The sequence below is a fragment of the Prunus dulcis genome, chromosome 5 (genome assembly GCF_902201215.1).
Source record: "Prunus dulcis chromosome 5, ALMONDv2, whole genome shotgun sequence".
Classification (NCBI taxonomy): domain Eukaryota; kingdom Viridiplantae; phylum Streptophyta; class Magnoliopsida; order Rosales; family Rosaceae; genus Prunus; species Prunus dulcis.
In genome coordinates, this window is record NC_047654.1 from 15,073,628 (window position 1) to 15,101,220 (window position 27,593).

General features: G+C 37.4%; 6 protein-coding genes across 11 annotated transcripts; 2 read left to right on the forward strand and 4 right to left on the reverse strand.

Moving 5' to 3' along the window:
* Positions 1-135: 135 nt before the first annotated feature.
* On the forward strand, positions 136-14,517 carry LOC117627285 (ABC transporter A family member 8-like). Of its 4 annotated transcripts, XM_034359291.1 has the most exons (19): positions 136-372; positions 843-1,224; positions 1,385-1,464; positions 1,618-1,762; positions 1,845-1,964; positions 2,059-2,183; positions 2,292-2,450; positions 2,952-3,114; positions 3,192-3,317; positions 3,417-3,500; positions 4,217-4,368; positions 4,445-4,578; positions 4,902-5,100; positions 5,597-5,706; positions 5,790-5,874; positions 6,029-6,157; positions 6,280-6,385; positions 6,539-6,627; positions 6,725-7,159. In XM_034359291.1, the coding sequence occupies exons 1-19, from the start codon at positions 295-297 to the stop codon at positions 7,022-7,024; spliced, it is 2,766 nt and encodes a 921-aa protein (XP_034215182.1). In that variant the 5' UTR covers positions 136-294; the 3' UTR covers positions 7,025-7,159. The 4 variants fall into 4 exon arrangements, with proteins under 4 accessions (XP_034215182.1, XP_034215179.1, XP_034215180.1 ...); XM_034359288.1 differs by lacking the exon at positions 6,725-7,159 and adding an exon at positions 14,067-14,517 and having other exon boundaries at positions 4,217-4,578; positions 4,900-5,100; XM_034359289.1 differs by having other exon boundaries at positions 4,217-4,578; positions 4,900-5,100.
* Positions 14,518-16,629: 2,112 nt separating this feature from the next.
* On the forward strand, positions 16,630-18,396 carry LOC117628091 (aldose 1-epimerase). Its single transcript, XM_034360457.1, has 5 exons — positions 16,630-16,929; positions 17,055-17,104; positions 17,198-17,321; positions 17,437-17,535; positions 17,630-18,396. Exons 1-5 carry the CDS (start codon positions 16,722-16,724, stop codon positions 18,247-18,249), a joined length of 1,101 nt encoding a protein of 366 aa, XP_034216348.1. The 5' UTR covers positions 16,630-16,721; the 3' UTR covers positions 18,250-18,396.
* A 525-nt stretch (positions 18,397-18,921) lies between these two features.
* Positions 18,922-21,272, reverse strand: LOC117628396. 3 transcript variants are annotated; one of them, XM_034360836.1, is made up of 5 exons: positions 21,059-21,199; positions 20,552-20,648; positions 20,021-20,140; positions 19,865-19,932; positions 18,922-19,276 (listed from the first exon to the last, which is right to left on the reverse strand). In XM_034360836.1, the coding sequence occupies exons 3-5, from the start codon at positions 20,101-20,103 to the stop codon at positions 19,008-19,010; spliced, it is 420 nt and encodes a 139-aa protein (XP_034216727.1). In that variant the 5' UTR covers positions 20,104-20,140; positions 20,552-20,648; positions 21,059-21,199; the 3' UTR covers positions 18,922-19,007. The 3 variants fall into 3 exon arrangements, with proteins under 3 accessions (XP_034216727.1, XP_034216726.1, XP_034216728.1); XM_034360835.1 differs by having other exon boundaries at positions 20,510-20,648; XM_034360837.1 differs by lacking the exon at positions 20,552-20,648 and having other exon boundaries at positions 21,059-21,272.
* Positions 21,273-21,939: 667 nt separating this feature from the next.
* LOC117629113 (E3 ubiquitin-protein ligase At3g02290-like) lies at positions 21,940-22,596 on the reverse strand. Its single transcript, XM_034361620.1, has one exon. It carries the CDS (start codon positions 22,594-22,596, stop codon positions 21,940-21,942), a length of 657 nt encoding a protein of 218 aa, XP_034217511.1.
* A 410-nt stretch (positions 22,597-23,006) lies between these two features.
* Positions 23,007-24,710, reverse strand: LOC117629114 (pentatricopeptide repeat-containing protein At1g08070, chloroplastic-like). Its single transcript, XM_034361621.1, has one exon. The coding sequence runs from the start codon at positions 24,708-24,710 to the stop codon at positions 23,007-23,009; it is 1,704 nt and encodes a 567-aa protein (XP_034217512.1).
* A 172-nt stretch (positions 24,711-24,882) lies between these two features.
* Positions 24,883-27,460, reverse strand: LOC117628636 (vacuolar protein sorting-associated protein 29). The gene is made up of 4 exons (XM_034361126.1): positions 27,281-27,460; positions 26,929-27,103; positions 26,142-26,279; positions 24,883-25,381 (listed from the first exon to the last, which is right to left on the reverse strand). The coding sequence occupies exons 2-4, from the start codon at positions 27,058-27,060 to the stop codon at positions 25,079-25,081; spliced, it is 573 nt and encodes a 190-aa protein (XP_034217017.1). The 5' UTR covers positions 27,061-27,103; positions 27,281-27,460; the 3' UTR covers positions 24,883-25,078.
* Between the last annotated feature and the right edge of the window lie 133 nt (positions 27,461-27,593).

Consider the following 27,593-nt stretch of genomic DNA (forward strand, 5'->3'; position numbering starts at 1 on the left):
TGTTAGAAAAATAGAAGAGAGCAAAAAAACGCGGTAAAGGGTACGATGGTACTTTTGGGGAAGGGCACAATTGATTTATTTGGTTTTGACTATTTATAATAACAAAGCCGATTGCTTTCCATGGCCATGGGCAGAGCAAATTAGCAAACACCACCAATTTTTCACACACAGAAAAAGTGGCACTGAGAAAACTTTTCCTCTAGTGGGAAATTTGAATTTTTGTCTACTTATTTTTTGGGAAGTTTAGATTAACGGTCGCATTTCTTGCTTAAGGCTTTGGAGTTGGGCAATTCAATGGCGGATACGTCTCATGGCCCTGCTAGCTTCTGGACTCAGGCAGATGCTTTGCTCAGAAAGAACTTAACTTTCCAGGTCCTTCTCTCTCTCTCTCTCTCTCTCTCTCTCTCTCTCTCTCTCTCTCTCTCTCTCTCTCTTATTGTTTGTGGGTAGTTTTAGTTTGGTTTCTGAAAACTGAGATTGAATGCAGAAAACAAAGAAGAAGAAAAATCAAATGAAGAGTATTCTTTGCTTTTCTCCTTATGTTTATTTTCTTTTCATATTCATTATCTCTTTTTTGGCACTTATCCGTGAGATTCTTGATTGCTTGTTGATCAAGCGGTTACTTTTTCCTTCAACTTTATCTCACAGTTTACCTTCTGGGTTCATTTTAGTTAGTAAAATTATGGGTTAATTTGTGCCATATGATTTATTTTTGGTTCGGGTTAAGTTGTCTTTCTTGTATATGAGTGATGGGTTGTTGGGTGATTGTGATTTTGTGAGTTTGCAAATAATGTTTTGTATGAAATCTGATGATAATAACATATATATGTTCTCTTGTGCAGAAACGAAATATCAAACAGAATATTCGGCTAGTTTCATTTCCAATTCTCCTGTGTTTATTGCTAGTTCTCGTCCAAACTTTGGTCAACCATGAACTCGATAAGCCTGAAAACAGGTGTGGTTGCATCTGTATTGATACAGATGGAGATGGCAAGTGTGAGAAAGTTTGCGCCCTAAAATACTCAACTCTAGAACAAGGAGCCAGTTGTCCCATTCCTGATCCTCCCCAATGGCCTCCATTGCTACAAGTGCCGGCTCCAAACCATCGTGCAGTGATATCCAGTGTTATTCCATATACAGACTTGCCAAATGAGTCATGTAAGAGGACAGGATCCTGTCCTGTAACTATGCTGTTTACTGGGAAAAATCAAACTCTAGGAGAAGGTATTACCCTCTCTCTCGGGCATGTGTGTTTTAGTGTGTCAATTTTTGAACGTTACTGCTTCACCTGATGAGTTATGTAGATCATTATTTGATGTAATTGTATTGACTTTGTTTTCAGTTTAGTATATTAATGCTAACTGTTTACTGTACATTCTGATAGTTTTGGCTGGGAATATGTTCAGAAGTAATTTTACTCTGAATTCCTCTGATACCCTGGATAATTTAGCCAGTAGTGTTTCAGTGAGTTGTCTCCTCTCTACGTTCCTTTCCTACTTTTTCCTTTTGTTGTGAATCAGTTTTTTCTTTCTTTCATTCAATTATTATGGCTTCCTTAGTTTCTTGTTAACTGTTTTAGCTTTGCTTCTAAAGTCATTTTTTTATGAAATGTTTCAGGGTTCAGAATCAATGCCTGAAAACTCCAATTTCCTTGATCCTGCTTTCTATTCAGATCTTCCAATATATAATGTGCAGAGTCAATGCTCACAAAACCCCATATCTTCTGTTCCCATTAACATATCATCCATTCAGATGCAACAAGGTATATGTTACTTAGGCACATACACAATTTTTGTTGCATGCCACCTACTAAAACGTTTTTCTTAATTTTGTCTTGAACCTAGAGGTTAGATGTGTTCAGGGTTTGCATTTGTGGCGCAACAGTTCTTCTGAGGTAAACAGTGAGCTGTATAAAGGTTACAAGAAGGGGAATTCAGAGAGGAAGATTAATGAAATACTTGCAGGTTATCTTCTTCATATATCTATCTGGCTTGCTTGTTTGATTTGATGAAATAAGTATACTAGTAGGCCAATACTGACAGTGAAATTTTTTTGCAGCCTATGATTTCTCTAATTCAAATGGGAATAATTTTAATGTAAGCATATGGTACAATTCAACCTTTAAGAATGACACGGGCAGTGGTCCCATTGCTTTGCTGCGGCTTCCGCGTTTAGTGAATCTGGTATGCATCTATAACTTGTTTTTCTTGTTGAGTTTTCTTTTATGCTATCGATTATAATAGAAGCAGTAAATTCAATGTAATAATGAGTGCTAACACTTGCATTCACAGGCATCCAATGCCTACCTTGAGTTTTTACAAGGATCTGGTACAGATATGCTGTTTGAGTTTGTCAAAGAAATGCCCAAACCTGAAAGCAAACTCAGGCTGGATTTTTCTTCTCTCCTTGGTACACTCTTCTTTACATGGGTCATTTTACAGCTGTTCCCGGTAAGTATATGAAGCTTTTCTCAAGTCTATCAATCCTGTTTGGTGCCATGGATTTGATTAAATTTTGCATCTTTTGATTTCAACATCTCGTCATTTGCATTTACAATTATAAGTAACTACATTTTCTTTTCTTCTCATAATTTATTCTCAAAAGTATGGTTAAGAGTTCTGTGAGGTTATACGGTGATATCCTCTTTGTTGGCTCCCCATCATCTGCATTTTTGAGTCATGAAATCAACACTGCATACTACAAGTGCCTTCACAACTTTTGCAACATATGACTTTGAGAATGAAACTGAACCTCTCCATCTATTTACAAACACATGATTTTTATACTAGCTATACCTTAACCAATTGGAAATAATGTTTCACCATATCAGTTCTAAATACAGTTGTAAATGTGTCTCTTTTCCCAATTTCGTCCTCTATGCTATGCATAGAATGTTGATCTATGAGTGAGTATACATACTTACAGTTTCCGTTTGCCCAATTCTGATGTAGGTTGTGTTGACGTCACTGGTATACGAGAAACAACAAAAACTGAGAATCATGATGAAAATGCATGGGCTTGGTGATGGGCCATATTGGATGATTTCCTATACTTATTTTCTTACAGTATCTTCAATCTACATGCTATGTTTTGTTATATTTGGCTCACTTATAGGTAATGATATGACAACTTAACAACTTTCTTAGTCTAGCTTCACTTCAATTGCTTTAACGAAGCTGACTTCATTACAGGGTTAAAATTCTTCACAATGAATGAATACAGCATCCAATTTATTTTTTACTTCATCTATATAAACTTGCAAATATCGCTGGCTTTTCTAGTTGCTGCTATGTTTTCAGACGTGAAGACTTCTACAGGTTTGATGTTGTTTGTTTGTATTTATATGAAACGTAGTGGGCCACTCTTAACTTTTATCTAACAAGATGAGTTGACTGACATTTTTGTCATGATAACAGTTATTGGTTACATATTTGTCTTTGGAAGTGGTCTTTTGGGAGGCTTTCTTTTTCAATTCTTTGTCCAAGATACATCATTCCCAAGTAAGTGGAAACATTTGTGAAAATTCAGTATCCGTTGCTTTGCTCTTGTTTGTTTCCATGATAACTATTTCCAGTGTTAAACTAATATTTAAAAGGGTTCTCTTTCAAGGGAGTGCATTTCAGAATATCATTTTATGCAAATTGTTATGTAGTTCTCCCTCCTCTCAATATTATGTTAGCTTGCTTAGATCTTGAGGTGCCCGGGGAGATGGTTTCCAATTCCACCTTGCCTTACCAGTGAATACCTCTGAAGCCTTTGTCACACCAAGATAAAGGCTACAGTGGGTGTCTTACCTGTTTAATGTAATTCGTTGGCATTCCTGGAGAGATACTTTCTGCAAAGAGAGGCACATTAGTAAAATATTTTTAAATAACTGGAAAAATCTGCAAGCTTGATGAATCTCAAAATAATAACACTCTAGTTTTTTTGATATCACGTAGGACTATTATTTATGACTGAGAGCATATTGTCGATATGTATTAAGTAAACTTGAGGGATACAACAATATGCTCTATTGAGTTTGTGGTCTGATTCTGTTGATATTCTGGATGTGGCAACCTTCAAATATAAACCAATGTGCTGTTAGTGGACCAAACTGTCCACTGCTTAGTACTTCAACTGTCAGTGATTAGTGTTTGCTTAAGTTTTGCCTCCTCTTTCTACTTGTACTTCTCAAACACTCAGCTCAATATAAGATTGTTTTGCATTGTTGTAGGAGGTTGGATCATTGTTCTGGAGCTATATCCTGGCTTCTCTCTATATCGTGGGTTATATGAGTTTGCGCAATATGCCTTTAATGGCAATTATATGGGAACTGATGGGATGCGGTGGGGAGATTTAAGTGATAGCAATAATGGGATGAGAGAGGTCTTTATTATCATGGTTGTCGAGTGGTTTTTGGTGCTTCTTTTTGCATATTACGTAGATCAAGCTGTCTCATCAGGAACCAGGAAAGGTACTTTCTTTTGCTTACAAAGATTTAGGAAGAAGAAACTGTCATCTTTTAAGATGCGTAGTTTGCGAAGGCAGGGATCTAAAGTTTCTATTGAGATGGAGAAACCTGATGTTGGTCAGGAGGTAACTTTTTCTTGCACTTTAACTTATATACTCAATTTTCATTGCTGGTTTAGTATTTGGAGATTATCAGTTTCCAGATCATTTAGGTGGAAAGACAAAATTTCAACTTTTTGCTATATGATTCAAGATTAGTCTTAAGTTTTGGTACCCTCGTTCCATGTCCTTGATGTTTATAAGTGTCACTGATGTTTGACCAAAAAAATCAGTGTCACTGATGTTTGCTTCATGCATGTCTTTCATATCTTTATGAGTTTTTCATCTTCCTCAAAATGATGTGCCTAAAGTTAATATGCATGAATAATGCTTCCACTTCCTTTCCAGAGGGAGAAGGTTGAAAAGTTGCTACTGGATTCAGATACAACTCATGCAGTCATCTGTGACAACCTCAAAAAGGTGTATTCTGGAAGAGATGGAAACCCTGAGAAATTTGCAGTGAGAGGGTTGTCTCTTGCTTTGTCTCGGGGAGAGTGTTTTGGTATGCTTGGCCCTAATGGTGCTGGGAAGACCTCTTTTATCAATATGGTCAGTATACTCTTTCAAACTTTAATTAACATGCATTACATTTACACTAAATTTCTAACATTTTTCTTTTCGTTTGCTGGTGAGATCATTATTCCTTAAGATTTCATATCTAGTCATTTGAAAGAATAAATTGAGAAAAACTGGAAAAGTATTGTAAGAAAGTTTTCAAGTAATCAAATATTTGCTCAAATAAATCAAGGACTTTTTTATGCTTCATGGAGATATATAATTTTATTTACTCCTATTATCCAACTCAGTCATGTTCTTTTCTTGGCTTCCGTTAGCTGTAACTGTTGTCACGTCGTCCTGTCTCTGCTGCATTGACATCTCCAGTCTTCTCTGGTAGAGCTATGCTTGTAGAGTTAATATTTTTGGGCTGGCTTCACCCCTCTGGATGCTGTCCAATATTCTTGCATGTCAAGGAATTGCCTTTGCTCTTGTGTTTTCTTTGGTCTTTAAAACTTTTAAAAGTTAATGTGTATTTATCTTTCCACAGATGATTGGTCTCACAAAGTCAACCTCTGGCACTGCTTATGTTCATGGTCTGGACATTCAGACTCAGATGGATGAAATATATACCAGCATGGGTGTTTGTCCACAGCATGAGTAAGCTAGAACTTTTCCTTAAGGCAAAATGTTCCTTCAATTAAAATCTGATTAATTTCTCGGTTTTTTGGACATTTCTGTAGCCTGCTATGGGAAACCCTGACTGGAAGGGAGCATTTACTATTTTATGGAAGACTTAAAAACCTCAAAGGTTCTGCATTAATACAAGTAAGTCAATATATATTTTATATAGAAATAGTGACCGACAAATAATAAACCGAACTAGTCTAGTTATACTTTAAAGTGTGTGCTCTGGATTATTATTTTGAGAATAACTCTTTTGTTTTTTCTGTTATTTCACGTCCTAATTTTGTTGCTGAAGGCAGTGGAAGAATCTTTGAAAAGTGTCAATCTATTTTATGGTGGGGTTGCAGACAAACAAGCTGGAAAGTATAGTGGAGGTATGAAGAGAAGGCTTAGCGTTGCCATTTCACTTATTGGGGATCCCAAAGTATGTCTTCGTGCTCTGTTAAAGCTACTTTGGCTATATCTGTGATAGTTTTCGTGGAAAATCAGATATGTTATCTCGAGATGCTACTCTACTTATTGCCTTCTTCTATGAATTCCTTCTAGGTTGTTTACATGGATGAACCCAGTACTGGACTTGATCCAGCTTCAAGAAACAACTTATGGAATGTTGTGAAGCGTGCAAAACAAGACCGGGCAATCATCTTAACTAGTACTCCCCGTCCTCCCTTCTATTTACTGTTTTGTCAATTATAAAATCCATGGCGGCTCAGTACAGTATGGAGTAGTGTTAACTGTTAAGCAACAACATAATGACCTCTTTTGCTTCTTTATTCACTTAAAAAGCTGGTCTGTGTATCTTCAGCACATTCCATGGAAGAGGCAGAGGTTCTCTGTGATCGGTTAGGAGTTTTTGTGGATGGTAGCTTGCAGTGCATAGGAAACCCAAAAGAGGTATCTTAATTTAGTGCCATAACATCTGTATAGGACATAAATCGGTTTTTCTCAACACTTTCTGCATAACACTTGTTACTAAAATTGTGTATCTCAGCTGAAAGCTAGATATGGAGGATCTTATGTGTTTACAATGACAACATCTTCGAATCATGAGGAAGAGGTGGAGAATTTGGTGCGAAGACTCTCCCCAAATGCTAACAAGATATACTATCTTTCTGGGACCCAGAAGTTTGAGTTGCCTAAGCAGGAGGTCAGAATTGCAGACGTATTCGAGTCAGTTGAGAATGCAAAGCAAAGGTTCACAGTTTTCGCATGGGGTCTAGCTGACACCACCTTGGAGGATGTCTTCATTAAGGTCGCACTTGAGGCCCAAGCCTCCAATGTACTGACATGATTGTCATATTTTGTTCATTGCTACTGAGATGTTAATTTTGTATGTCATTTGGTTTCACGTTGGAAATATTCATTTCCATTTGTTTTATACGTGCTGATATATAGAAATAAATAATGAAATTTGATAGTTTGTATATATCAATTCTCTCCCTTTTTGTTGAAAGAGAAACCAAAATTCTTTTTTGTCTTTGTTCTTTTTTAAGATTAGGCATTGTTTTGTTCAGCGGGAAAAGTTTGGTAGTTCATGCTGTTGATACTTGATCAACTAACTGAGTTAAGGTGAAAAAAGCATGCATCATGCGACATGCATGTCTTGAGGACTCTGGTCTATTTATAAGATCAGAAGCTTAAGCTCAAGCGCACCACTCTTCTCTTTCTCTGAGTATCCTCTCCATATTAGCAAAAAAGCAAAGCATCCCTCCTCTCACGTTTCATCACATTTTCTAGCTTTCCCTTGTGGTAAGTATCAATCTTTCCTTTGCGTCAAATTTGGTTGCTTCTTTTCGAGCCAATTGGGCTGTGAAGCTACCTTAAGCAAATTCTAATGTTGTACGACCGCAAACCCCTGCAGTCCCAGGAGGAGTGAGAGTGCTGGATCTGAACGCAGTGAAAAAAGGAAAACCTTAATGTCACTAGAATTTGCTGAAGGTAGCTGCACAGCCCATAGTAGCTTTATAGCCTCAAAATTGAGTTTGTTAAGTTTAATCCCTACAGAGTTCTCTTTTTCCCCCTCAAAAGTATACCAGCATTTGGACACTCTTAACCACATGCATTGCAGTTCTTGGCTATTTGACGTTTGGAAAATAAGGATTGTCCAATCGCAAGTGACAATTATAAGCTGCTCACACAATTTCCAAGAGATATAGAGGCCGTGCCCGTGCAGAAGGTCTTTATTCCATAATTATAACTGCTTGCTAGTCATAATCTGCATGGCCTTATATGGCTTGGTAATTATGTGAGCGGCTTGGTAATTATGTGAGCAGCTTGTTGGTTAACATAGTGATGATGATTACAGCTAGAGGTGAAAACCCGGCTGGATCCCAGATGATCTGAATATTGGTACAACGGCATTAACCTCCAAGGCCCTCAGCACGAAATGTAGAGCCACAAGCCCCAGATGAGAAATTTTTAAGAGCCATAAGTCCCAAAATCAGGCCTAATTTGGAATGGAAGAAGAGCCAGCTTGGTTTTTCTCTTAGACAACACGATTGGATCGAAATGCTCCTCCACGTGAGAGGTATGTGTTCAATAAGTAATGGCACAGTTGGACTGAAATGCTCCTTAGGGGCACATGTTTGATAAGTAATAGAGGAATTTATTAGAAATTGACGAGTGTCTTTGAATTGCTCGGAATTGACAATCATATAGATAAAATTATCAAAATTAAAATTATAGGGACCAAGTATTAAAGGGGTAAACTTTAACAATCAAATGTGACTTTTTATCTTAACTTTTATATATATATATATATATATATATATATTTTTTCCTTAGAGATATCTTAGAATAATTGATGCATGTAAGTCTCACAATGTATAAATTGCCTGTAGCGTCTAGTGCTCAAGAATTTAATAGTGTGACATCTCCCCCTACAAACACAAGTGGTACAATTGCCGATTGCCATCTACAACTATGAACGGACACCTCTGGCTGGCTTTTCAGAGCGCAGTTAATAATGATTTTTATTAAACCCAACAATCAAAAGTCAGAATTACATTCTTGTTTTTTTTTTTTGGTTTTTTTTTTTTGGACGAACAGAATTATGTTCTTGTAAAATTTAAATATGACACATGTCACGTCGTGTAGTTAATAGCCATGTCAAAATAATTGCTTCCTGTCCAATAGAAAAGGCCAAAATTGCTTACATTTAACTGAAGAGCAATTCTTTGAGGGGCCAATACCCAAATAATGGTACTTCTTCTCATTACATGATTTTATGTTTTCCTTTTCTTCTTTCAGAAAGGAAATATCAAGACAAATATTTGGCTCATTTCATTTCCAATCATCCTGTGTTTATTGACTCTTGTCCTCCAAAGATTGTCGGACCAGATATGGGATGAACCCGCTGAGTGTGGCTGCAGTAAAGAGGCAGGGTGTTACTATGAATATGCTTTCAATGGAGGTATCCGTTGTTTCAAATACCTGCTCCCGAATATCGCGCTGTGAGAAGTGAGGTTGTTCCTCTCACAGATTTGCCAAATGGTGTGAAATTTTTAAGGCATCAAAGAGAAGCTGATCATTTAGCCATTGATATACTGAGTGGGCTCCATGCCTCAATTAATGATTTGAGTGGGATTTATTTGTGATGGTTAAGACAGTCAAACGCAACAAATCAGGCATTGGCTGAGGACTTACTAAATTTAAGTTTTAACGAACAATGTTAATTAAAAGAGTGGCATACAAAACTCTTGTTTTCTTTTCTTATTTTTTTCCCATTTGGGGACACAAAAAAGGGTCTAATTTTTGTTGAAGGTTTTCAACTTTGACGCCCTATTTAGTTACAAGTCTACGTACCACTTCCATATTGATTTTGGGTTTCTTGGTTATCAAGTTAAAGCGCTTCGGACATCAATGGCGGATGTTGCTGGTCGCCCTGCCAATTTTTGGCTTCAGTCCAATGCTTTGCTCAGGAAAAACTTAACCTTTCAGGTTCTCCAGCAACCAATTAATTAATTTAATTATTCAATTTAGCTCCTGAGTTATGACAAAATATCAACTTAATTAATTTCATTGTCGATGATGATTTTGCAGAAACGAAGGATGTGTGCCAATATAGCCCTGATTTTAATACCAGCCTTCTTCTGCTCGCTCTTTGCTTTCTTCCAAATCGTTGTGGATGTGTACACGAACAAACCCAATACGAAATGCGGAACGGATCTAGCAGACATCGGGCATTTTGACGATTCATGTCCAATTCCTAAGCCTCCAGAATGGCCTGCCCTGTTAAAAATACCACAGAATGATTTTCGTGCAGTGAGAAGTGATTTCTTGTCGTTCAAAGACTTGCCCGATGAGTCATGCAGGAAGAAGGGCTCATGTCCTGTCACAATCCTCATGACTGGAACTAATCACTCTTTAGCACAAAGTATTATTTCTTCTCTACATTTTGACATGTTGGTTATTTAATTAACGGCGGAAACGCAAAGCTGGGATAATAGTAGGTGCTTCTTGTATTATTATCGAACGTCTAACTAACATTAATATGTGCACATTTGTTAGCATTGGCTTCGAGCATGTTTTCCGGGTCTCTCCCGGTGAATTCCTCCGGTAATCTTACTGATTGGGCTAAAACTGTCATGGTAAGTTGTCATTTTTCTTCCATTTGGTTTTCATTCTTCTTTTTTTTTCAATGTGATTAAATAATATTAATTACGTTTTACGATTGTAACAAAATATGCAGGGTACAGAGTCCCCACTTCAGTCATCCTATATGTTTGATCCTGCGTTCACTTCGCCGGATCCAACTCCCATCTCTAATCTGCAGAGTCAATGCCCTCCCCAGTTATCTACATCATCTGCTACACTTCGGGTATCAACCACCCCAATAAAAAAAGGTACTTTTATTTTTATTTTTATAGTTAAACCCTATATTTGTATAATGTACGGTTTCTCTCTTTCTCTATATATGTGTACAAATACATACACATGCATGTATTGTATACTCTCTGTATATAATGTACGTGGACATTGTGGATATTCGCAGCTGTTGATTGTGTTGACCATACGATAAAGGCAACTCGATGAATGATATCAGTTTTGTTAATTGTGTGTGCAAGCAAAGGTTCACCTTTAACTTTAGTTGCATATATGCAACATACCAAGTTCACCTTTAACGGTGTTTGTCTTGAATGTAGAGGTTACGTGTGTTCAAGCCCTGTATTTGTGGCGCAATAGTTCTTCTGAGATAAACAATGAGCTATACAAGGGTTACATGAAGGGGAATTCAGAGAAGAAGATTAATGAGATACTCTCAGGTTCATTATATCTACTACTTTGATTTATATATGGCTTTAATTAATAATGTTTGATATATGTGATGAATAGGGTATCATTCTTGCAGCTTATGATTTCTCAAACTCAAATGCAAAGACTTATAATGTGACCTTATGGTACAATTCGACCACCCAAGCTGTCGGTGCTAGAGCTTTGTTGCGACTACCACGCACCGTGAACATGGTATTTACATACATGCATACATACATACATACATACATACATACATACATGCATGCATACCTACATATGTACCTTCATTTTAACTTGTCCAGATTGTTTTATATTCACAGGCAACAAATGCCTACCTTCAGTCTTTGAAGGGGCCTAAAACCAAAATCATGTTTGATTTTGTCAAAGAAATGCCCAAGTCTCGAAGTGTAAATAAGATGGATTTTGCCTCTCTTGCTGGCACAATCTTCTTTACATGGATCGTTTTACAACTGTTCCCAGTAAGATTGTTGTTATTAATTCATGATCCCATATTAAACCTTAATTGTAAGTCTATTTTGCTAAGTTATATTAATCTTCTTTCCGATTTTTCTAACTTGTGGTGTAGGTTGTGTTGACTGCAATAGTTTATGAGAAGGAACAAAGACTGAGAATCATGATGAAAATGCATGGCCTCGGTGACGGGCCTTATTGGATGATTTCGTATGTGTATTTTCTCACAATATCTGCACTCTACATGCTGTGTTTTATTGGATTTGGATCACTTCTAGGTACATATATAGTATTTTGGTAAAGGCTAGCTTTATTTAATTTGAGTTAATGCTTTAATTGACCAACTTAATTACATTCATGAAGGGTTAAGTTATTTCACTCAAAATGACTACTCCATCCAGTTTGTGTTCTTCTTCATCTACATAAACTTGCAAATAGCCCTGGCTTTTCTACTAGCTTCAGTGTTTTCAGACACCAGGACTGCTACAGGTTTGATGTTAGTTTTAGCTACTTTTATTATCTTATGAGATGACTTTGATGATTGAGATTCTTAATTTCCATGATTGATTTGATGAATATCACAGTTGTGGCTTACATTTTTGTCTTCGGAAGCGGGCTTCTTGGAGCCTTTTTTTTCGAACACCTTATCAAAGATGCATCTAGTAAGTGTAACAAGTGGAGATTAATATTTGTGTTTGATTATTACAAAATGAAGTTGTTTTGCGTTAATTAATGTATGTTGTAGGAAGCTTGCTGGTTTTTCTGGAGCTCTATCCCGGCTTTTCTCTATATCGCGGGCTATATGAGTTGGGGCAATATGCCATTGAAGCCAAAGCCTTGGGGACTCGTGGGATGACATGGGAAAATTTGAATGATAGCTACAATGGGATGAGAGATGTGATGGTTATCATGGGGTTTGAGTGGCTTGGGCTGCTTCTTCTTGCATATTACATAGATCAAGTTGTGACATGTGGAAAAGGTCCTCTATTTTTCTTGCAAAACTCTAGGAACAAGAACCCCTCAACTCTTAGGATGCCTACCTTGCAGAGGCAAGTATCTAAGGCTTTTGGTGACATGGACAAACCTGATATTAGTAATGAGGTAACTCAATTTTTGTCTACATTGTGCTATGCCAGATCAATATAATATACGCTGAAATTTTAATACTTCAACTTGCTTAATTTGCAGAGAGAAAAGGTTGAGAAGCTGCTCCAAGATCCAAATGATAAAAGCCATGTTGTCATCTGTGACAATGTCAAAAAGGTATATCCAGGAAGAGATGGAAACCCTGAGAAATTTGCAGTGAGAGGGTTGTCTCTTGCTTTGCTTAGAGGGGAATGCTTTGGTATGCTTGGTCCCAGTGGTGCAGGGAAGACCTCTTTTATTGAAATGGTACACTCTGAATCTTTGATTGGCTGATACAGTTTCTTCGGAACATCATATGGTAATGGCTGATACAGGCTCTTTCCACAGATGATTGGTCTCACAAAGCCTACCTTTGGAACATCATATGTCAATGGCCTGGATATTGTAACTCAAATGAATGAAATATATACCTGCATGGGAGTTTGTCCACAATATGAGTAAGCTATAGATATAATTCTTGCCTGATGTATCTAGGAAGCAGAGTTTTCCCTTCTCTTTTTGTTGGTTCTTTCTTTCAGATCTTATAATCTAATTAGTTTCATGCTTTCCGGACAAACCTTAGCCTGCTATGGGAAACCCTGACAGGAAGGGAGCACCTACTGTTTTATGGCAGACTTAAGAACCTCAAAGGTTCTGTCTTAACGAATGTAAGTCAGTTCATACATGTTCTTTTGTCAATTAGTCAATACATACATGTTCTCTTCTCATATGTGTTTGTGAGTGAATAAGAGCTTTGTTTTTCCTATTTCCTGTCCCAATTTTGTTGATAAAGGCAGTGGAAGAATCATTGAAGAATCTGAATCTATTTCATGGTGGGGTGGCTGACAAACAAGCAGGGCAGTATAGTGGAGGTATGAAGAGAAGGCTTAGCGTCGCAATTTCACTGATAGGGAATCCCATAGTATGTCTTGATCTCTGTCAAAGCTACTTAATCTGGCTATATGTATAGGTTTAACTTCCTAGAAAAGTCTGCTGCTACTTGTTGCATTTCTCTAAGTGTTACTTATTCAATGTAGGCTGTTTACATGGATGAGCCAAGTACTGGACTTGATCCAGCTTCAAGAAACACTCTATGGAATGTTATCAAGCTTGCAAAACAAGACCGTGTCATCATCCTAACCAGTTCTCTCTCTCTCTCTCTCTCTCTCTCTCTCTCTCTCTCTCTCTCTCTCTTAAGTAATAAGCTTGATCAGTTACTTCTTTATAAGTTCACTTACAAAGCAATGCCTGCTTATATCTTCAGCACATTCGATGGAAGAGGCAGAGTTCCTTTGTGACCGATTAGGAATTTTCGTAGACGGTAGAATGCAGTGCATAGGAAACCCAAAAGAGGTAAGACTAGACTAAACTACTAAATCCCATTTCCCAAATCATCTAAAAAATTTGGGACTAGCTAAGGCGTAATTTACTGGTTTAGTTGCAACTTTATTAAGTTAACCCCTTGATTAATCTACATGCAGCTAAGGGGCAGATACGGAGGATCATATGTGTTTCAAATGACAACAAATTCAGATCATGAGCAAGAAATAGAGGACATGGTAATGAACCTTTCACCAAATGCAAACAGAGTATACATATTGGCAGGCACACAGAAGTTTGAGCTGCCCAAAAATGAGGTCAGAATTGCAGATGTGTTCCAAACCATTGAGCATGCAAAGACTAGATTCACAGTCTATGCTTGGGGGCTGGCTGACACTACATTGGAGGATGTGTTTATCAAGGTTGCAAGTGCACCAAGGAAAATCGAATCAAACGTTTTAAATACAGATTAGTGTCGGATTAATATACTAGTTTACGGTTTAATTAATTTTCACTAATTTGTGACATATTGATTTTTGTAAATGTGTTTTCTCATGTCCCTTGTTGTTGGTTTAGTTTAATATAGCATGTAAACTTTCCATACCAAATAAATTTCACACATATCATATTTGGTAGTTTAATGATTGATATTAATTCAAGTTCATAAATTTTTAGCTTTCAAATTAAGTCAAATATAGCAACGACATATTGCTAAATTGAAATCCGGTTTGTTTCGAAATTTACTCTTATCTCTTCAACCATCCATATTCTACGAACGGCATCCAAGCAGCCATTGTTGTAGCTAAGTTCAAAAACTGATTTGCTATCACGTCAAACTCAACGAGTGATAAAACCATAGTTTGAACTTTTTTATAAGAACCATAGACAACTAGTGTGGGAAAATGCTTGCAATCCTATTCGAATCAATTTTGGCTATTAGGTGTTGCAATCCTATTTTCCCAGTGTTCCGAAGCAATTCATGTAAATGCCAACAGAAAGAGTTAAATGGCATTCATATGATCACTTGCCAAAAACTTGAGCTTTACCATTAGCCATGAATGTTACATCTTTAGTTTATTAATTTTTATTTTTTTTTTGTTACATGGTGGGGCAAGCCCCAGAAGCAAAGAAAAATGAACGAAGAACACTTCGAGGCAAAGCTCGACTTAGTCTATCATCATCCAAAATATGTTCAAGAGGAGAAGGCACAACATCAAAACTATGCAAACCGAAAGATAAATTGTGCAGCAGCAAGGTGATCAGCAGCACGATTCTGCTCTCTGTAGTCTGCACACAACACAAGCGATATAACCAATCCTTTCCGAGAAACTCTTTACAACCATTAATTAGACTGAAAAGGGGATGTGAGTCCACAACGTCATGTGTGAGCATATGAATCACAGCTTGAGAGTCACATTCAATCTTAAGTAACTTCCAGCCTTCATTCCATGCAAGGTGTAACCCATGGAAAAGGCCCCATAACTCAGCTTCCATTACAGTACCAGAATCAATTCTGCAATACTTGCAATTTCCATATAAAATCCCCAGGCCAAGGTTCAAGCTCATCATCATCAAATAAAGAAAGATAAGCTGATTTGACAGAGAAATTGCGAGGAGGAGTGAGACCCCAAATACATTTATCAGCACCACTAGACACCAAGCCATCATGGATACTAAAGATTTACTCAATAATCTCATGTATACTATTTATTAAAAAACGGATCCCAGTATGTATATATATAAAGAGTATAGCCGCTTATATATACTATTTATTTATATATATATATAAAATTAAAATACCCGAGTGAAGCCGGACGGCTATACTATTATGGAAAAAACAAAATACCGAGTATAGCCGGGCGGCTATACTATTTATTACTAAATGCCTAGCGCCTAGGCGCCCACGTGTTAAATTAAGTACAGCCGCCCGGCTATACTGTTTTTAAAAGACCCCGAGTATAGCCGGGCGGCTATAATAGAAGAAGAAAAAAACCCTTCTAGAGACAAGTATAGCCGCCCGGCTATACTATTTTAAAAAAATAAAAATATACCCGAGAGTATCTCTGGATCCTAACAGATCAGTCCAAAAAAATTCTAACTGTACGCCAACAAAACCTATTGTTTCCTTCCCCTTCCTTTCTTGGTTGGCTGTGCATCCATCTGTTCTTTCCCGGTAACTTCTGCAGGATCCGCTGTTCAAAATAGTATTTTGGAAAAAACAAAAATACCAGAACATAGCCGCGCGGCTATTTTATTTATAAAAAAAGAAAGAAATACCGGAGTATAGCCGCTCGGCGTAATTTACTGGTTTAGTTGCAACTTTATTAAGTTAACCCCTTGATTAATCTACATGCAGCCAAGGGGCAGATATGGAGGATCATATGAGTGTCAAATGACAACAAATTCAGATCATGAGCAAAAAGTAGAGGACATGGTAATGAACCTTTCACCAAATGCAAACAGAGTATACTTACTGGCAGGCACACAGAAGTTTGAGCTGCCCAAAGATGAGGTCAGAATTGCAGATTTTTTTTTCCCTCTATAAATGTAGAATTTCCAAACCAAATAAATTTCCCACATATTATTTTTGGTAGTTTAATGATTGATATTAATTCAAATTCATAAATTTTAAATTTCAAATTAAATCAAATATAACAACGACATATTGCTAAATTAAAATCCAGTTTGTTTCGAAATTTACTCTTATCTCCCCATCTCCAACAAACTTATAATCATACCCTTATCCGCTATGAGCAATAATCTTATCTCAATCTTGATTATCTTCTATATATAATTCATCACATTCAAGCATTTTGATGGTGGTAGAGGGTTTATTGTTAGCCTACAATACAATGCCTAAGATATCTATCATGTTTTGGTGTTTTCTCTTGCTGCCATTGGTTTTTTATTGTTCTGAGGCAAATCAAAAGGTTGGAATTTATGAATTGAAGAAGGGAGATTTCTCTGTGAAGCTGACTAATTATGGTGCAACTGTGCTCTCTGTTGTTCTCCCTGATAAGAACGGTATGTGGGATTGTGACTGCCCAAGTTTTCAATAGTTTTATTTGGTGTTCAAATTTTGCATTCCATGTTTTAAAAAATCTGCATCTTATGTTCTCATTTGTATGAGTTCTCTCATCTTATTTCAGGGAAACTAGACGACGTTGTTCTTGCGTTTGAATCACTTAAAGACTATTCGGTCAGTTCATAAATATGTTTTATCTTCTTCGTGTTTCGATCAAATTAGAATGATTGCCATTGAATGTTAATTGAGTGGTTGCAAGTATTGCAGAATGATTCAGTCTACTTTGGAGCCATTGTTGGACGTGTTGCAAATAGAATTGGAAGTGCTCAATTTAGTTTAAATGGTGTTCACTACAAGTTGGTTGCAAATGAAGGAAAGAACACTCTTCATGGTATGTTCATGATCATTTCATGTTACCTAATCTAAATTTCCAGGACTAATGTTCTGCTCGGAATTTGATTTAAATATTCGATATATAACAGAATTTGCTTGTGATTATATGTCAGGTGGCCTTAAAGGATTCAGTGATGTTGTGTGGACAGTAAAAAGTTACATCGAAGATAGTCACATAACATTCACCTATAACAGCTTGGATGGTGAACAAGGTAAAACTTGGACAAGAATTAAGAATGACTGTGGATGTGACTAATGTAGATTGTGCAACACTAACAATGAAATCGCTGCTAATTGTTAATGCAGGCTTTCCTGGTGATCTTGTTGTATCAGTAACATACATGCTTGTTGAGACAAATAAATTAGCTATTAAAATGGAAGCCAAAGCTCTTAACAAGGCCACTCCAGTGAACTTAGCCCACCACACCTACTGGAATCTCCGTGGCCACAACAGTGGTGACATCCTCTCACACCATCTCCAGCTTTTCGGGTCCAACATCACACCCGTTAATGACCAACTCATTCCCACTGGTGAAATTGCCCCTGTGAGAGGAACACCCTATGATTTCCTTGAGCCCCAAGAAATTGGTAGCAAGATAAATGAGTTGCCTGATGGGTACGACATCAACTATGTGCTAGACCCTTCAAGTTACAAGCATTTGAGGAAGGCAGTAGTGTTGCGTGACAGTGTGTCTGGCCGAAAATTGGAATTGTGGACTAACATGCCGGGGTTGCAGTTCTATACAAGTAACAAGTTGGACAATGTGAAGGGAAAAGATGGATTTGTATACAAAAAACATGCTGCAGTCTGCTTGGAGACACAGGGGTTCCCAGATGCTGTGAACCACCCAAATTTCCCTTCACAAATTGTGAAACCAGGAGAGACTTATTTGCATGTTATGGTTTACAGATTTGCTGCTGCCTAGACCATTTTACATGGTTTACAGATTAATTTGCATCTTTCATGTTTATTGCTTCTAGTAGTGCTCTTATATATATAGCTGGGGATTGTGCAGAGAAACATGCCCACTATGTTTGCTTAATTCAATGCAATTATATAAATAATTTTATCATGCCATGGTGGTTCTTCTCATGCATATGCTTATATTATTATGAAAGGACTAAATTTTAAAACCTACAACAAAAATCAAAGGAAACCTGAATCAAATTTAGAACCGTAAAAGCTATAACAATAAGAGCTCTTACGATTGTCATTTTGATTGTCAATTATTTCAATTTTGGGTTGTATTCATGCAATGAAGTTTATTGCAGATTCTACGTCACTTTTAGAACGTCCACGCATAATTTGGGGGGGGGGGGAACAAACTTCTATATGAAATCAGAGAGAAAAACACAGTTTTCAGTTAATAGGGGACTTCTGTTCTTGGGCGACGGTTTTTGATCTGTTGCAGCGGTTTTTGTACTTTTACTGACGATTTAAATGCCTCTTTTATTAAAAAAGTATTTAGAAGCGGTAAAAACCGTCGCTAGCCGTCTCTATTTCTCTTTGTATTGAGGGTCAAGAAAACCGCCGCTAAAAGTCCGTAGACTAATTTAAGCTTCTCCTCACCAAATCGGGAGGCGCAGAAGAGAAAATAAAAACCGTAAAAAACCTCATTTTCATTCTCTTTATATTTATGTACAACTTACATGAAAACAATATTAAATGTGTACGTCCAAATTATTACTGGGATACATGAAAAAGACCCAATTTCTTAATCAAACTAAGATGAGATGGGAAAATAAAAGTATTCAGTGCAAGTTTCTCACACCGCTCCTTTGTAAATGTGATCCCTATTCCTCTACTACATGCTAGCAACTTCTTGCTTGCAACATTGCCTAATCCTTCATTGCTTGTAACATTGGGTGATCCTGAGACTGCTACCTCTAAACATCCCCTGTGCATCTTCAACCATTTATATGCTACAAACTGCATCCAAGCAGCCATTGCACCTAAAGTTCACAACATTAGATGGAAAATAAAAAAACTGATTGACTATCACGTCAAACTCAATAAGTGATAGAACCAAAGTTTAAATTTTCGACCATAGACAACTTTTTTTTATGATAAACCATAGACAAATTTTCGACATCAATGTCACACCTATCAAATATTCCAGGTCGAAAGGAAAATTGCTCTACAAAATTTCCCTTCCCCATCATGGCAAACACGTTGAAACCTCAGTTTCAAATAACAGTTAACGCAAACTTTACCAAAGTATATTTCTAACCATAGCCCATCGATTTTGTCCCCAAGATTTAACTTTGTTATGCGGCGATGACAATTAACGAAAATGTTGGGAAAGGATTCAATGAAAAACTACTATAAATTTGTAAAGGAGTTTCTGTCTGTGCACCCATGAGGTCAGTGTTCATGAGCACAACAGCTGACTCAATAAGCCAAGCTTTGTTCAGGTAACATTAAGTACACTAATAGAACATTATGCTGCATGTGATGCTTGCAACAAATTTAGGTCTACACTGACAACTGAAAGTCATTTGAAAATAATATTAAGAATAACCACAAAACAGAGCTGATACCTTTGACCCCAGTATTTGCAATCTTGTTTTGATCACATCCAAGGGAGTTGCAAGATATGTCATAAAGCCTGAAGAATACAAAGCAAGTATAAATCACCCTACAGAAAATTCTGAATTCGATTTTAAAGACTTACATAGTATAAGCAAGGTACATACCACCACCCAATCCTCCTAGTATAGTCCCGGAACAGAACTATCAACATGGAAATTTGGATTGTGTACGTATTTTTGCTTCCCATACTCTGTCAAATATGTCAAGCCTTCATAGAACATAACCTACAAGAGTGCAGACGAAAAGTTTGAGACAAAACCATTCTACTAGAAATAAGAACTAGAGATTATTAAGGAAATAGCAACATAATAATGAAACTAAATCATATTGAGGCCAAAAGCCTAACTGCCTTATGATTCACCAACGACCAAAAGAGAGCATGTTTGATATTTCAATGTTGGGCCAAAACAAAACAAAACAATAAACTAGTGTGGGAAAATGAATGTTAAGAAGTTGCAATCCTATTCGAATCAATTTTGGATATTAGGTGTTGCAATCCTATTTTCCCAGTGTTACGAAGTAATTCATGTAAATGCCAAAAGAAAGGGTTAAATGGTATTCATATGATTACATGCCAAAAAATTGAGCTTTACCATTAGCCATGAATGTTACATCTTTACTCTATGTGATCACACCTGACTTGCACAAAGAATAGATGGCTCTGAATACATGTCTTCATCATTCCTTCCCCAAATTCCTTAGGAATGGTTCACCTCAGAAACTCCCTCCAAACTATATTGACAGATCAAAAACTCAATTACTAACTTCCCACAAGTCCAAATATATTTTACAATTCAACCATGCAAAATCTCATAATCAAACAAATTTTAATACCCACATTGACATATACGATTATGTATTTACTAAATATCAAAAACTTAATCACAAAGAAACATACTTTTTTCCTTACATTTCTAACGCTGGGTGAATTAGTTTCTTTACTATTGAAAAAAATAATAATAATTTGGGGGTTTTCAGCTGCTTCAAATTGCAAGTTCAGCCCATATCTAAAATTCAATGCTTTACCAACCTGATATTTAAGAATCAAATTCTTTCTATCTAATCTTTTGAAATTTCTCGCCATTTCTATGCCATAAGATGCTTATAATCGAAGTGGGAAATCAGAGAATTGGAAGACTTACCAAAGAAAGATTGGTGGGGTTGTGTTCGAATGGGATAAGGGTTGAAGAAAGTGTTTGAACTCCAATTCGAGAGAAGTGACGACTGAGAAAGCCCAAAAATTTCCTCACAAGCTCGCCGCCGATCACATCTCGAGCAGTCGAATCGGCCTCTGGCTAATGAATTTTTGGATCGTTGGATGTGGTTACCGTTAGTGTTCATTTGAAAAGTCTATAATACCCTCAAAGTTGTAAGTAAGCTGGTGGGGTAGACACGACATTTTATATTCTTCATATTTGTAAATAGACCCCATAGTCTGTTGGCGTGTAGTGAAAAAATAATTATCAAATGACCCCAAGCTTTCTTCTTTTGTTCTGTTATGTTCTTCCATTCCACCTTCCAACTCACTTGCAATGGCAAACCAAACTAACTTAATCCGTATCGTCAACGAGATTTAGCCCAGTAAAAAACGGCATTCACTTGCATATCAGTGTCTTTGGTCTTATTAGTGTATGTGAGAGAGAAACCCCTCTCTCTTGTAATCAAGCCAAAGCCCAAGTCAGAAATTCAGGTAGGACATTCTGTCATTAACCCAACAAGAGGAAAATTGTACCAACCATGCACCAAATTGGCTGGTACAAAAAACTTTGCCAGAAATTAATCATCACTGAAGAAGATGGCTGGTGGTACCTCCAGATTGCAAAATTTTGATACCAAACTCTTCACCAACAACTTGTACCCAAAAAAAGAGAAGAAATATAAATCAAAAAAAGAATATTATATATCTCAACAATGTAAACTTTTATACACATTCTTGATTCTACATCAAGAACTTGACCATTCTGCAAAGAATTTATAATCACAAGAACTATCAAAACAATGAAACAAAAATTACATAAATTTGTCACGAGAATTCGGCCGGCATCTCAAACCGGCACAACGGACAGAAGTGACTCTTCTCCAGCCAGTTCACTATGCAACTCTCATGGTAGACATGAAAGCAAGGCATGCGAGTGGCTTCAGAACCATTTACAATCTCTTCCAAACATATAACACAAGGCTTTGCACAGCCTTCAACTTTCACCTTCTCTAGCTCATCAATTGCTGACTTTCTTGCGCGCACCAACTGTAACACATGGTCAGAAATTTCGTGTTCGTCTTGGTCCTCCAAGAATGGTTCTTGTCCAACTGTAAGGGACACTAGTATCGGAATGGTGTTTCGGTTTGCGTTCTCAGGCTCACCGGCAATCTCACGAGCACGAGTAGAAATCGTGTGGATCATGTAGGGCTGAACATGATAGGGAACCGGTATCTGAGTAAGCATGTTGGATATCACAGACCAGGATGTTCTGCTCTCTGTTAAAAGGTGACATTGTTCCTTGAACTTATGGAAGTGTAAAGTAGACCTTGGAACTAGAGGGTAATCTTCTTCCCTTGTAAAGGAAGCAAAAATCTCAATCAAGAACTCGGGTTTTCTTGAATAGAGAAAATCTTCTTCCCCAGGTTCGAAATTTTCTGATTGCCATACTTCACAACTCGAAAAGGCTCTGTAGCTTGACATCTTGAAGAAGAAGTAGACAAAAATTACAAGGGCAAAGAAAGAAATAAGGGAAAACGCTCTCATATGGGGGCTATTGATTGCTGATGCCTAGTATTTATATTGTCTGTAAATTTTGCTAATTCAGTTCGAATTTGTATTGCAAAGCCTGTTGGTTTATGGATAGGAGTGACTTTGAAGTTAAGGATAAAACATGTTAATTAAATTTGATCGTTATGTCTGTGTCATACTTGAAAAAGGTTTACTGATTTATGTAGGAATAGGGTTATCTTAAATTTGATTTTAGCTACTCAAATTCTGTAACTTCATTTTTCTAATAAAATTACATTAAAACGGAAACCCTAAACAAACCAACCTCATCCAAAAAAGTCAAAGTTATTAAATTTGAAATCAAAATAGTGCGTTCATTGGATTTACAATTCGATTGAACTGCTACCCGGATCTTGTTTTACAACTCCCTTCTCTTTCATCTCCTTTCTTATCGCTTTGACATTATCCCATTCGGCCACGGCGGCATACAAATTCGACAGCAGTCCATAGTCTCCGCTATTTTTAGGCCCTATGTCATGTAAATGGTTCATAATCTGACTCGCTAGACTAGCCTCTCCTTGGGCTTGACATGCCCCAAGCAGCATGCGCCATATTATTGTATCTGGTTTATCTGGCATGTTTTGAACAAACTCAAATGCCTCGCTTACCAATCCAGCTCTGCATAGGAGATCAACCATGCAACCGTAGTGCTCCATCCATGGTTTCATGTGAAAATCGTTTATCATTGAATTAAAACACTTTCTCCCCTCGTCCACCATACCGGCGTGGCTGCAGGCAGATAATATGTTGAGGAAGACAATCCCATCTGGCTTAAAGCCCTCGTTTTGCATCTGAGAGAACTGAGCCAGAGCTAGCCTTCCAAGGCCGTGCATCGCTAGCCCTTGTATTATAGTAGTCCAAGACACTAACGACTTCTCCGGCATCCCATCAAAATTTTGACAAGCTTTCTTGATGTTCCCACATTTGGCATGCATGTCCATCAGTGCATTTGACATGGAAATACTCCCTGTTCTAAATCCATTCCTCTCAATATAATGGTCAATCCACTCCCCGAGCTTGAAGCTTTGCAACTTGGAGGAAATTGAAATAACACCCAAAATGGTAACCTCATCCGGTCTTATATTCTTAGCCACCATCTCTTCAAACAGAGCCAATGCCTCCTTCAGATAATTGTTCTCACTAAAACCATTGATCATAGAAGTCCAAGAAACCACATTTCTTATAGGCATCATCTGGAATATCCGGCTAGCATTTGATAAAAACACACATTTTGAATACATGCTAACCAAAGCATTGTAAACAAAAACATCATGATTATCAAGAAGGTGTCCTCTAATCGCATAGCCATGAACTGCCTTCCCTTGCCTCAAGGCCTGCAAAGATGAGCAAGCAGAAAGCAAGCTAACAACACTTAATCCATTTAGTCTCAAACCGTCACTGGCCATGGCACTGGCAACTGCAAGTGCCTTATAAGGGAAATTGTGCCGAGCATATGCTGCAACAATAGAATTCCACATAATTAAGTCCCTCTGAGGCGTTTCATCAAATACTTGTTGCATATATCTAAGCTCACCAAAAACACCATACATATTCAGAAGGGCAGTTTGAATTATGATCTCAGAGACAAAACCCAGTTTCAAAATGTGGTTATGTAACTGTTTCCCTTCAAGAACTATTGGCATAAGCCGGCATGCCTTAATAGCAAACTGCAGGGTATAACTATCCACCTCCAGACCCTTTCTTCTCACATGGGAATAAACCAAAAGCGCTTCTTTTGGACGATTTCCGGCCAAATAACCTCTGATAATGGTGTTCCAGGTGTAGGTATCGAGACCGTCTACTCGGTTGGCGATCAAACGGGCAGTGAAATTTGTGGCGGGGAGGGCAAATAAGGCAAAAGATGAAACAAGTTTGCTTGCTATTGGAAGGTTGTGAACGAGGCCTGTAGTAATTATACGTGCATGGATTTGATGGAGTTGGTCTCTGTGTTTGCATTTTGCCAAGAGTGAAGTTATATCTTGAAATGGGTTATGCTTTAATTTGACGATGGGTGGTTTGGGAGACATAAGATTTGAGTTTCAAGCCTTGAAATGGCTTCTCTCTCTCTCTCTCTCTCTCTCTTTCTCTCTCTCTCTCCTTTTAAATGAAGTCATATTGCGCAAATGAATTTTTAAGTTTGAAGGATGTTTTGCATCCTGCAAAAGGGTCTGGCATACGAGCAAATAACAGTCCCCGACATATGTAAGAGTCAAGCATATTATAAATTGATCAAACCTTTGGAAAGGGCAACATGAAATAACACTCCTATGGTCAATCACTATAAAGCCATAATTTTCACCATTGACACAAATACAAAGATAATGGCAATCCATCACTAACAGAAAAGATTGAGGAATTCTGAAGTCTCTGAATAAACAGTGCACGCAATTTGAGTTCAATGAGCAGAGTGAGCGGCAGTTGTCTTCTTGAAATCAATCTTGTCAACCTTAACCTCCCCGTCAATGAGTTCATACACGTAGACAACGACACGAAGGCCATCAATGTCCATGAGGACAAAGCTTGGGTTGACATCATAGGTGATGCTGCTAAAGGCGCCGCTGGCAGACCCTGGGTTTATGACGACACCTCCTTCATGTTTGTAGGCTGTGAACTGATGGGTGTGACCTGTCACAAGGATATCTACGTCCAACTGCCTTTGAAGCATGGCTAGTGAGTCTAGGTCCCCCCATGGAATAACCTACATAACATCAAAGCCAATTAGGATTTCATGATCACTGCCTGAAATATGGTCAGATCAAAGGACAAAGCAAATCCTTGAGATAAATTTCTCTCGTCACCATCAAATTTAAAATGAATGAGATATGCCAAACATAAACACTGTTACGGTATCACATCTAATTACCTCATTCCAAATAACAGAATTTTATAACTACTTACACTCATTACAAAGCAGCAATCATTCTCTTGGATAGAGGTACTGATTTACTCAAAGTCTTTCAGGAGCAAAAATTTCATTTGCTTCTCTTAAAAGGAATTTTTCTAGATCAAATAAACAGATGAACTAATGCAAATTATTATTGGTCTCTTCCCAAGAATTACTGGACATGTTTCAAGTATTATTTATTCTTATGCGCTAAAAAAAAAAAGTATTCCTCCTAGTCTTTTTTCCCATTGTCTTCTCATTTTTTGCCTAAAAGTGCAAGAAAGAGTAATCTGCTTTATGTTGAAGGCATTGCAGAACGAGGAGAATCTAAAAATGGGGCACATGATGAATTGACATCATAAGCTTATTATAATAATAACTGAGGGTAAGGAACTCGTAAACCAGCAAAAGTATTTGATCCAAACAACCAGAATATTACTTGGTGTAGATTATTTAAACAGGGCAAGATCATCTGCTTATTGACAGGTCAATCCAAATTCTTAAGATACTAAAACGTACTTACTTGCTCACCGATACATATAGAAATAAGTGAAGAGATAAAGGGGAAGCAAACCTGGTGGCCATGGCACAACCCGAGCTTAAACTGACCAATAGTTAGCGTTTTGGTCTCTGGATATCTTGTCTCTTCATCATACTCACCTCGAGCAATATGCAAGTCGGGACAAAGGGTCTTCAAGTAGTCATGAACTTCCTGAAATCATTAGTAACAAATTTCTGAGAAGTAGCATAATGTACAGCCAAATTAATTTGTTAATTGAAAAACATATTTCTATAGTAGTGCTGCTACAAAAATTAAAGGTAAATCATTAGCAGTTGCATGAGCTGTTACAAAACTTGAGATATGTCTAAGACCAGGCAGATAGGATGACACAAATATATGACATATTCGCAATATCTGCCAAAGTCTGTGCAAGAATCTAGCAAATGAATCAATTCCAACCAACTGTATAAATCAACCAAATGAATGTTCTATCCAAGAATCTAGCAATTCCAACAAGGTACATGCAGACATTACCCAATCAAGCGGTGGCTAAGTAGAAATTCATGGAATTCAGAATAAACTAATACATGGGTGGATATGCACCATCTCCCATAGTTGTATCAAATTGCCATTAGTTTGTTGAAATTATTCTTGATACAAGTCTATACAGCAACATGCACATAAGTTTGACAAGAACCCGGATAGGGAATGCCGTTCCTATATGTAAGATTTTATTTTCTGGGATACCAAACAAAGAAAAACACAGTAAAACTGTTCGAAATGTAAATTAAGCTAGACCCAGTAAGGAAAACTGAGGGGAATCAATGAAGAACTGGCAGAAACATGAAAAAAAACATACTTTGATACAAAGATTTCCAGTGCAAATGATGTGCTGGATCTTGCCAGGAACAAGCATGGACTTGAACTTGGCAGGTAGATCAGGTGCCCTGTGGGGTATGTGTAAATCCCCCAAGGCCAACACTAACACCATCCTCACTCAGTCTCGCCAATAACTCAAAACCCACTTCAGAAATCTGCGAAAAGACCCAAAAATCAAATGAAAAATGAAAATGAACAGATTTACATATCAATCAAAAAGATTCTTATTCACATGAACTAATTAATCAGTAATAGCATCAATAATTGTAAAACAAATACAAACAACTATTTAAGAATGAAAAAAATGGGATTAAAGAGAGTTGAGATCGTACCAGAAGGATTTGATGATCTTTCACAAGCTTAAGGCATGGAAATTGCAAAACCTCCCTTCGTTATTGACGGGCTCTGAATTTCTTCTTCTTTTTCTCCTTGGAGTAATGTTCTTTTTTGTCAACGAACGTCTAAAATCACACGACGTCGTTTCGAGCCATGGGGCAGGGAATTTTGTAGTGGTCTGGCCTCACTCAAGTCCCCAACCCAATGAACATATGTCTTGGGCCGTTGCAATAATGCTAATGGGCCACATTATGGACTGGCCTCTTGCTTTGGGAGATAATGGGCTATTTATGTACAATGGAGTGTAGT